This window comes from Maylandia zebra, linkage group LG20, assembly GCF_041146795.1.
Source record: "Maylandia zebra isolate NMK-2024a linkage group LG20, Mzebra_GT3a, whole genome shotgun sequence".
NCBI classification, from domain to species: Eukaryota; Metazoa; Chordata; class Actinopteri; order Cichliformes; family Cichlidae; genus Maylandia; species Maylandia zebra.
In genome coordinates, this window is record NC_135186.1 from 24312622 (window position 1) to 24323976 (window position 11355).

General features: G+C 40.3%; 1 protein-coding gene across 2 annotated transcripts in view; it reads left to right on the plus strand.

The window, feature by feature from the left end:
* The window catches only part of LOC101474186 (prickle-like protein 2), a 63793-nt gene that overhangs the window by 49272 nt on the left and 3166 nt on the right, over positions 1-11355 (plus strand). For both annotated transcript variants that reach the window (XM_014412816.4, XM_004546087.4), the window contains exons 2-8: positions 2836-3020; positions 7950-8063; positions 8175-8312; positions 8600-8803; positions 9424-9610; positions 10198-10352; positions 10483-11284. In XM_014412816.4, coding sequence (XP_014268302.1) covers positions 2889-3020; positions 7950-8063; positions 8175-8312; positions 8600-8803; positions 9424-9610; positions 10198-10352; positions 10483-11284 — 1732 coding nt within the window. In that variant the 5' untranslated portion in view covers positions 2836-2888. The remainder of the gene's footprint in view (positions 1-2835; positions 3021-7949; positions 8064-8174; positions 8313-8599; positions 8804-9423; positions 9611-10197; positions 10353-10482; positions 11285-11355) is intronic.

Genomic DNA, 11355 nt, shown 5'->3' on the forward strand with positions numbered 1-11355 from the left:
GAGATAGACTTTTGAACACACAGGATACCGATGATTGACATATGACAGGGTACTAAATACCAGAGCCTTCGAATGAGTCATTCCATTCAACAGCTCTGTTAAACACATTAGAGGGTTACCTAGGCAACCAGAGCCTGGGCTATCCACCAATGACCAGCTGATCCTTAAAAGTAATGTGCAACAAGTGACGCCATATGTGACTGTGGGCGCCACTTAAATAAGAAAACAACCATAATAAAAAACAATGAAACAACACATGGCAGTCAATGTGATATATATCGACTGCCATATCAGACTGATCATAATCTCATACGACTCAGAGTGCAAATGACGCTTTAATATTGACAATAGAAACAATGGTATCAAGAGAATTTGTCACCATATAAATAATAATGACAGAATCTTGTTAAAATTCTGCACTGAATCACTGATCTGATTTCACATTGCCAGTGGACATCACATTTGAAGTGATGCCTGTCTGGAGCAACAGGCTGCAGGTTACCCAGCAGGCCCACTCTTACTCAGCCTCTGTGCACTAATGACGAACAGCCTCGGGCCAGGCTAGAGGCTCAAGGTTACATACCTGCGATCTTTCTTCACAAAGAAATCAGCAGCACCCATCTTAGAGAGATAAACAGTACTCAGCTCTGCTTGGAAGGAGGCTGACTCACTGGCTCAGTCGGTAGAAATGTCTGCTGTTCCTTGGCCACTGCTTAAGCTGTGTTTTTATGTGATTTCTAATCTGCAGGAAATGGTGTTGCTCTCTGAAATTGCCAGAGAAGACCTGTATCATAGTTTGGGAAAAATCATTTTGAATCACAAATGTCAGGGCTTGTTCACGCTTTCCCGCGACCATCATCTAGTGTTGTTTTCCTCACTCAAGTGCTATGACCTTGATGCACGACCTACAGACACAGAACAAATGTGTCATCTGCTGTCTCATCTTTATGTACATGTCCGCATTGGTCAGACAGCACTATTTAATTGCAACACAATGGGTTTCTCATTTTTATATGAGACATAGACAGCATTATAAAGAACAATTGTTTCTCCCAATTTGCATTAATTAATTGTAATATCTCTCCACTCATCAGCTTTTGAAATAACAATCCATGAGATGTAAACACACCTCCATCCTGTGCTCATTGCCGGCTCACTAAATATCCTGCGAAATGAGTTGCATTTCATTTTCATACTTTGCTGGTGGAGGCGATTTTTACTGCTGTTAATTATTCATGGGCCAGTAATGTGTGCAGCTGTTCTCCTCTCAAACAGAAAGAAGGAGGAGAAGATTGAACTGATCTGTTGTCCATACCTCTGAGTAACACAGTAAATGCAGATGAAACACTGTCTGCTGATAATAAAGTCCTGGGACTGGCGAGCAACTTTGATATTTGTAAATTTCTTTTTGGAATAAATTATTCTGAATGTGTTTCACAGACTTGATTAAAATTTTAAGCTGTTGGTCAGTACACCGCTTACAGACTGAAATATTTATATATTGGATGGATTGCCAGATTTGAAGACTCCCGCAGAGCCAGCCATGACCCCCAGCAGATCAATCCCACTGACTTTGGGGCTCTCCAAACTTTATCTCTAAAAGATCTGTACAAAGATCCCACTGACTTCCTATTAATTCTACTTACTTTGTGGGGCTTCTAGCTTTATCCACTGTGAAGTTTACATTTATGTTTTTATTTTTGTAAAAAAGGGTATCTTGTTGGCTGGGGACCCGAGGAGCTTATGTAATAGCGAGGTGTCTGTCATCTGTCCACAGTTTGCAAGAATCGTTGCTCATCCAAGAACACTGGTCAGGATTTAGTCAAACTTTCACACAGTGGTCATCTGATGACTGCGCTCAAGGTCAACGTCATATTGTTTTTTCTTGTTTTGTCAGCACTTTTCTATTTTCACAGCAGTTGCTGGACTAGTAGTAGTCTTTAAAATCAGACAGTACTATAGGTCGTGGTGCATTGGTCAGATTTGGGTGAAGTGACATTAATTTGGCCTGGATGTGACCGTCAGCCTCCTTGACTTCTTAGTGGATTTTAATTAGTTTGTGCAGTACAATCACCCAGTGACAATAAAACTTTAATCTGTGAAACCCATCAGGAGCTTGTAGTGGCTGCAGACTGATGTATTGATTTGTAAAAACACAAGAGATAGACAGACAGCAAATATTTTTTCACACAAACTCCACAAATTACTTATGGCTGCTTCTTTATTCAAAAAGTGTCACCATGCCGGGTAGCTCCACATGTTTGATTGGGCAGATTTTGTTACCCGTCAAGAAGGATGCCCCATTTGTGTCTTCTACCAGGAATAAAACTGGGAATTCTTAGGCAAACGTGCAAACCACTACACATTACCACTACCAGTTCCTTCAATGCTAAAGTTTCTATCCCTTGATTGATCTGTCTAGATCAGCGGTCCCAAACCCCCGGGCCTCAGACCGGTACCGGTCCGTGAGTCGTTTGGTACCGGGCCACCAGAGTTGAGGCTCAGGTGTGAAATGTATGGTTTTCAGGGTTTTTATCGGTTTTCAGCGTTATTTTGTTATCATTTTTATCGTTAACTCGGTTTTTTCACGTGTCTTATAAATAAATCTTCCTTTTTTCGGTACCGGTACTAGTTTTATTTTGTTGTATTTATCTGCGACACCTTAAAGGCCGGTCCGTGAAAATATTGTCGGGCATAAACCGGTCCGTGGCGCAAAAAAGGTTGGAGACCGCTGCTCTAGATCATCTGTCTTTTCCTTTCTTTTTTTGTTTTGTTTTTTTGTTATTGCAATCTGTTTTTGCCTCGCCCTCATTCTCCTGCCTGTTTCCTCCACAGGAATACCTGTGTCCACTCAAGCGGTTTGGGTAGTGGAGCATGTTGTGACAGCCATGTCTCTGGAGATGGAGAAGACCATCACCAAGCTGATGTACGATTTCCAGAGGAATTCCACCTCTGATGATGACTCTGGATGTGCACTGGAGGAATATGCTTGGGTTCCCCCTGGCCTCAGTCCTGAGCAGGTATATAGTTACAGATACAAACAAACTATGACGCGAATAAGTACTTCATTAGATATTCTCTGTTGTTGTTCAACAGTGCCAGACCGTATCAAATTGAACCAAGTCGGTCAAGAGAATTTAATTATTTGGATAATAAAGTATCTATCGAAGTAATCCCGAGCTGGAAAATTCACTCATCTGAAAACACGACAACATATCATCATTGTTTGAAATCCCCTTCATGGTGCTGTAGTCTCTTACGGGTTAGAGTGGGGAGAAGGGCAGGGATGACTTACAGTAGACTAAGGCTATGCTGTCAAGCATTTCAGGGAGCAATAATTGTAAGGACATTTTACAGCTGTCAGTGTTAATCTGACTTTGTGTAGAAACCAAATTGAGAGTCAGACAGACTGACAACCATGACTGAAATCATGAAAAGCAACCACACACTGATTAGTTGATTGCATTGTCTGAAGAACAGATGCGAAGCAGCAAAAGATTTGATGAAATGTTGAAATGCTCTCTGATGAGTTTAAAGTACAAGAATTTCAAATATATAGGAGGATTCACTTTGAAAAGGCTGTTTCACTGATCAGTATCGAGTAAACATGATGACTATGTGGTCTTCTAGGCACACTAAGCCTCAGTCTGCTCTGTTTTTTACTGTAACTTAGCAAATTTAAACCCAGAGGACTGGAAGTAATTTGAGTCAGTGAATGTTTGGATGAATCTAATTGGAAATGTGTGGCAGCATGTTTATGCGTACCAGTTTCGCAATTCTCTGTCTGGACTCATTTGCAGTTTAAATGCCTTTTAATTGCATGCATGACCAAGCTAATGCAATTGGCTCTGTAAATCCAGAGGAAGATATTTCCTCCTCATTTTTTATTTTTGCCTGTTGTTTTTGTCAGCTCTGACATAAGATAAGCACGGTTGTGTTCAACTATATTCGGTATAAACACTTCTGTCTTTATTTAGTATGAGAAGGACTCCAATGCAACAGGCCTCCTAGTACTCTGTTAACAGATGACAGGATGGGCTGATAACAGTCATTTTCTCCAGTCAGCCATCTTGACAGGATGCTGAAAGAGGCTGCAGCCTCTGTCATCCAACAGGAGGTGCAGGCAATTTGAAGCTGCCCGTTTCTTTTTTTAATACACTTGAACGTAATGAATTTTAAGCCCGTCACATCTGATTTCTCTCTGTACAATTAAAGAGACTTGCATTTTAAAAGATAATCACAATTTTGCAGCATAGTTCATCAAGCTGTCAGGACTCAAATTCCCCAGCTGAAAACATTTACTGTTTCAAAAATGTTTTGTTGTATCAGGATTGGATGGGAGGAATGAACTTTGTTAACAGTAGATCTTTTCAATATTTGTTGTAACATGTTTTTGCTTTTTTTTTGTCTAAACAACTTCCTTTAAGAGCTTCAAGTTAAAAAAAGAAAAAAAAAAAAGAAAAGAAAGGATTTGGTGGGCTAGAGATTCCAGTAAATTCAGAGCTGAATAACTGCTAGTTTAATTAGTTAGTTTATCAATTTTGCATTTATTGTCAAGGTCACTTGTTCCTGTTTACCTGTGGTTTTTGGACTGGACAAGATGACTAACATGGTAACCAGTAATGAAAATAAGCTGCATTCCTATACAAATTTGCATGAAATGGATCACATTTAAACCATTTAAAGCAGGTATGTAAAACCTAAGGCCCGAGGACCAAAATCAGCCCGCCAACGACTTCAATTTGGCCCACTGGGCGGCTTTGGAAAGACATAACTGAAGGCATAAATTTCAGCATTTCCTACTAAAAACAGCATCCTACTGGCTATTTACACACCAAAGTAAATAAGTAATAAACAATTAAATAACACCAAAAAAATCAATTTTACATTTTATAATTACAGGACAGTCTGTAGCTTCATCTGTCATTTTTACACATGTATTTCTTACAACTTGAGCCAAAAGAGTCGTCATTCATTTACTCCAGCAGCATTTCTACGTTTAACATGTAGAAAATGTCTTTACACTGAATGAATGTGAAGTTTTATCCCTGATTTAAAGTATTTTTGCTTCCCGATTAACAAAGAAATTTCGAAGAGAGTGAAGAAAGTTCTTATTCGTCGATGTGCTTAATATTTTAAAGTCCACCTGTTGCACAGTTGAGAGACAGTTCTCAGAGAAAAGTGGTTCAAGGCAAATGATTTTGGCTCTCATAAGAGTCGGCGTCACCCTCCTCAGCACAGAGTAAAGAGCGAGCGTGACGGGCAACACGGAGAAGAACCACCTTTCTCCCTCACTCTCCACCCTACTGATTAAGTAAATTGAATGAGCAGAAACTTCAGTAAAATAGATCTTTACACTGCACTGAACACTGAACCACTTTGCGTTGAAAGCCTGTTTTGTTGAAAATCCGAGACAAGTAACAAGATTGCTTTCTATCCTTTCAGTGTTTACTTCTCAAACACCGTTCAAGGCTTTTTCTCTGTTTCATCGGCTAGCATTTAATTACAAAAGAGGGTTCAGGGCACGGATGGCAAGTGCTACTGCATCGTGAATTATAATTGCAGTGCAAGTTTAAGATTTCCTTTAAGCAATGCGAATATTAGCTGCTGAAAATTTAAAGAACCTGGTGCTGTTCAAGGTTGTGCCTGCAGCAGCAGCACACATCTCAATGTGCTGAACACTTTCAATTCCAGACACCAACTTCCAAGGGAAAGACATAAAAATTTTTCCATGAATCAGTGAAATAATGTAGATTATTTAAAACAGCCAACTTTTATCTTTGTATAAAGAACAAATTGTGGATATTTGGATGCTATTGTATAGGCCAGCTTTAAAATATACTTTAAATTTGACATAACTAAAGAAATTATAGTTATTTCTTCTGTCTATCATAATTTTATAATTAGAATTCACAGATCAATCACGATTTAAAATTCATTGTTGTAATCTATAAAAGCCACAACCCCAGGCTTCAGACTAAACGATCGGTTTCTACTCTTACCTCTGTATGATGTGAAAAAGAGTAGATATCCTCGACATGGTCATCTCAGACACACAGTTCCAGCTGTGAGCACAGCAGCCCAAACTCATCAGCTGTTTAAACCATCTATTTGTGAGTGCCAGCCGAGCAGAAGGAAGTTGTCTTTGAGGAACTAGAAACAGAACTAAAAATGTTTGTTAGATGAAGAGTGAACTGAGGAGTTCCATCAAGGAAAAGTCTAAATTAAATAAAGATTATTTTGAACTGACTCATGCAAAGTACTCTATGAAAGTTCAAGATCAGAAACAGGAGTTTAAAATGAGTACAGTACTTTCCATTTAATATTTTTATATTTACAGTGGATCACATAAGTGCTTTATTCTTGCTCTTTTTCTGCCCACCTTTACTATTGTGGTTTACTCTTATCAGAGCTGCACTGAATAGGAATTCCTTTCTCATTTCTCTACTGTATTGTTTCTTTCGATAACAATGCGGTAAATTTTACAGTATATAAATTTACAGAACATAAATACAGTATCAACACCTTTTATTCTTCAACACAGTCGCTCTTAGACAAGCTTTCATTTAATTTCTTTAATCTGCAGGGGAAGTTTAGCAGGCTTCTTGAAGGACATTCAAAGCTTGTTTTGAATATTGGCTGCCTTTTTTGCTCCATTCTCTGTCAAGATCATCCCACACTGCTTGAATAATATTGAGGTGTGTGAGGCCAATCCATGACTGATAGGCTTTTCATTCTGTGTTGTTTTATTTTTTGTCTTGTTTTTAACCCATTACTTGGCAGTGTGTTTGGGGTCATTGTCATGCTGAAAAATGAAGCTGCTGCCAACCAGATGCTTTCCAGATTTGTTTTGCATGCTGGATCAAAATAGGATGGTACTTTTCTGCATTCATCCATTAGTTTTGCCAAGATCCCCAGCACCACTGGCTAAAATGCAGTCCCAAAGCAAGACAGAACCTCCACTGTGTTTTTAAAGATGGCTGTAGATGCCCACTGTGGTGCCTATCTTTTGATATTGATGACATTTTGAAGCAAAATTTTGAATTTAAATTCATCACTCCATAAGACCTGTTGCCACTGATTTTCAGTCCAGTTCTTGTTTAATCAGCTTCTTGGATAGTGTTTTTTTTTTTTTGTCCAGTTTCCTCAAATTTTGTAAGGACACACTGCACACCATGCTGATCAAGTTTTTGGCTAATAACTGGTATTCATGTTGTTGGTGCAAAAATACAATTAATATGTGTCGAACAATGTTATCTTTGGCATGTTTTGTAGATTTAACTAAAGATGTTTTTTGCAACAGGCTGCAAATGCCCGATGATACAATTCACTAACTTGCTTTTATGTGTAGACACAACACTGGTTCGTACCTTGAATTGGGTGCCCTTTTTTAAGCTTGAATGATTTATAGGTCAGTGTTAAGTTGTTCTACAAACAAAAAAGACTTCTCCTAAAATGGTGAGGTACAAGACCTGGACTGGAAATGAGTAAAAAAAAAAGCAGTCAATGTCCAAAGAAAAACTCTGAAACAACTCCTTATCCAACAAAACCTTATATTTTAGTGCAAATTAAAATAAAAAAGAATTGTGTGCAATATGCAAATTTGTGTCATAAATCAAAACTTTCAACCTCCAAACAGATGTTTTTACTTCATCCATCATGCTTTTGTGTGTGATGTAAAGAACTTGGCAAATTATGTAGAAACATTTTCTCCGACTTTCCAAGTTGTTATGAGCACCAAACAGCAGACAGATGAGGTTAGCAACTAACATAATCAAGGATTTTGTAACAAAACGCGTAGAATATTTATATCGGGGTGAGTTGAGACTAAGCACACTGAAAAAGGGGTAGAAAATATTTACTTTACCTTTTGTCAAATGTGCTGAAACACATTTTGAAATTGAGAGGTCACTCAGGAGCAAAACCACATGTTTGATTTTCTGTTTCAGGTGCATCAGTATTATAACTGCTTACCAGAGGAGAAGGTTCCTTATATCAACAGCCCTGGAGAGAAATACCGCATCAAGCAATTGCTTCACCAGTTGCCACCACATGACAATGAGGTAAAACTACACAACAAAATTCTGAGTAATACATGAAGGCTTTTCTTTACTCTTATGATTTCCAGAGGTTAGGTGGCGTTTCAGCTCTAATGATGAGTCGTGTTGTTTCAGGTACGATATTGTAATGCACTGGACGAGGAGGAGAAACGAGAGCTTAAGCTGTTCAGCAATCAACGGAAGAAAGATAACCTGGGCCGAGGCAATGTCCGTCCTTTCCCCCTAACTATCAATGGGGCCGCCTGTGACAAGGTAAACCACGCAACCAACATCTTTTCATTCCTTACATAATGACCTACTTTTTCCGGACTTGGGCCATCGTCTGTGTAGCAAATATCTTTAATTCTCCTTCATAAAAGCATGTTAGTCTTGAAAATATTCAATACTGTCTCTTTTCACACCTTACAGCTTTCATTCTTTCTTTGTCTGCCTTTTCTTCCAACACTACCTGACTCTCTCACTTTCTTTCGTACCTTTCATTTGATTTTGTTTCTTTTCATTGAATTTTATTTCTTCTCTTTTCCTTTCCTCTCCTACAGTGTGGGGGTCAGATAAATGGAGGGGACATTGTAGTTTTTGCACCAAGGGCGGGTCATGGAAAATGCTGGCACCCTCAGTGCTTTGTCTGCGGCACATGCGAGGAAGTATTGGTGGACCTCATATACTTCCACCAGGATGGCAAGATCTACTGTGGCCGGCACCATGCCGAGAGGCTGAAACCCCGCTGCTGTGCCTGTGATGAGGTGCGCCTGTCTGGGCTTGGAGCCCTTTGGGGTTGGAAATGGCTGAATGGTTCATGCTCACAGACTTGGATGGGGTTGGAATCAGTCTGGAGGGAAAAGATGTCTCAGTGTCTTTGCCACGTCTTGGAAAGTCCGCTGTAATTTATAGTGAGCGGGCTTGAATAATAAGTCAGGCCACAGTGCTCTGCAAGTATTGGAAAGAGAATTTCTATTTGATTAAACTGTTTAATTATCTTTAACTGGAAGATATAAATCTGATGTCACGTACATACCTTTTAAGTTAGTTTCTTTATAAGGTAATTTTGTGAAATAATTACATGAATATTATAAAATGCAAGCACAAAGGATGCCTATCTAGGCATCGTTTTTATTCAGCTGAAATATGCCTGACTTTTACACTTAAGAACACTCACGCTTTGGTGGAATTTCTAACAGTTTACTAATCTACCTGTCAGTTTATGTGGAGGTAGATAATCCTACTAAGGGGTAGTATGTCAAAAAGGATCCTATTCTAGGACGTGACACGAATAAAATACAGGACCCTGAGATACAGGATAGCAACATATGTAGATATTGTGTGTTATCTGCTTGCTGATAAATGTAATGTGTTAATCATATAGATCATCTTTGCTGATGAGTGCACTGAGGCGGAGGGCCGGCACTGGCACATGAAGCATTTCTGTTGCTACGAGTGTGAGACCACCCTTGGCGGGCAGCGCTACATCATGAAGGATGGACGACCACACTGCTGCAACTGCTTCGAGTCCCTTTATGCAGAGTACTGTGACGCATGTGGAGAACACATAGGTACAACTTTCATTGTTGTTTCAAGTCCTCTGATATCTAAATGAATTGCTATCAAGAGTGACAGACATGCTATTCCTGTACTTGCTTCGTGGAAAAAAAAACTCCAACAGCCCTTTATTGTAAGCGTGACTCTTATCAGCTCTGGAAGCCTTGTGTGCCGCAGCTGTGGAGAGGCGGGTTCAGTGCAGTGAAATGCGGATAGTTATTATCATCCCAAGCTTCAGTAACAGTGAAAGAGTGTGTTTCAGAGGGTGCTCCCATGTTGTATCCAGATGGAAGCTGTGAAAGATGATTGCTTCCTCTTGCTGGGGAGTAGTGCTGGTGAAATTTATTCATGCTATCTTACAAACTGAGTGATCATCTGTGGGCATGAAATCATAAATATTTTTACTTTAAGAGACAAAGGGCTCTGTTCACTCATAACGTAAATAGTGCCTTGCAGCATATCGGATAAAAATTAGGTATCATATCAACATATCTGACAAAAATTTGCTTAATAGCTAAAGGTTAACATCAGTTTTTGATGTTTTTTCGTCATGTGTCGATACTAAAAATGGTCAAATGTTTTTGTTCCCATCTTATTAAAGGCATTGACCAAGGTCAGATGACTTATGATGGACAGCACTGGCATGCAACTGAGGAATGTTTTTGCTGTGCCCGTTGCAAGCGCTCCCTTCTTGGACGCCCCTTCCTGCCAAAGCAGGGGCAGATTTTCTGTTCACGGTCCTGCAGTGCGGGACAGGTGAGGAAACTGAAAATACATCTGAAGCATCTCCTCATTTAGTTATGTATAAACCCGCTGTTAATTAGTATACATTTTTAAGAGTTTTCTAGTTATGCACATATATATTTTGTTTATTTTAACAATTAAGGATCCCGAGGAATCTGACTCCTCAGACTCTGCCTTCCAAAGTGCTCGCTCACGTGAGTCCCGCCACAGCACCAAGATCGGAAAGAAAGAGCGCAGGAATGCTGAGCAGGATAGGCGAAGCACCGAACCCCGCCAGTCAGCTCCTCCATCGATGCCCGACCGTCTCTCTGCTGATATGGATCCCCTCTCTGGTCAGATGGATCGCTTAAGCCTCACTTCTAGTCAGACTCCAAGCAGGACGCCTAACCGCACCCCTAGCCGCACTCCAAGTCGAGCCCCAAGCCTAAACCAGGTGTGGATGAGCCGAGATGACCCCTACATCCCTCCTTCCTATGAAGGCCCTCAGCGGGATCCCTCCCCTAGCCCTACACCCATTCATCTGCTGGGTCAGTGTAATGCTAGGCAAGGTTACAATCCTAATGCGAATGCTCATCCACCAGCCCAGAGTCCTGCCAACCCAGGAAAGAGGCCTGATTCCTGGGGAAAGGAGCAAGGGAATGCCAAGAGGACCCCTATGGCTGCCCTGAGAGGCTACTCCTTTAATGAAAACTGGATGCAGCACAGCCAGGATGAGTTCAGACCCAACAAGCTGCGCACCCAGATGAGCTTCAATGAGATGTCTAGCCAGAATCAGGGTTTCTCTGACAAGAGAAGTATCAGTCTGCATGGATTCCAGAGAAATGGAAGACCCCCACTGACCAGGAGGAACCCTATCAATGCCATGAGCTTTAACGAGCCCCTCACTCCTCTAGAACAGACCCCTCGTGGATCCATGGACTCCCTAACTATGTCTAATGCTACAGGTATGGGGTTAAAAAGCCTAAAGTTAAGGTCATTTATATGAGATTATATAAAAAAATGACATTTTATTTTT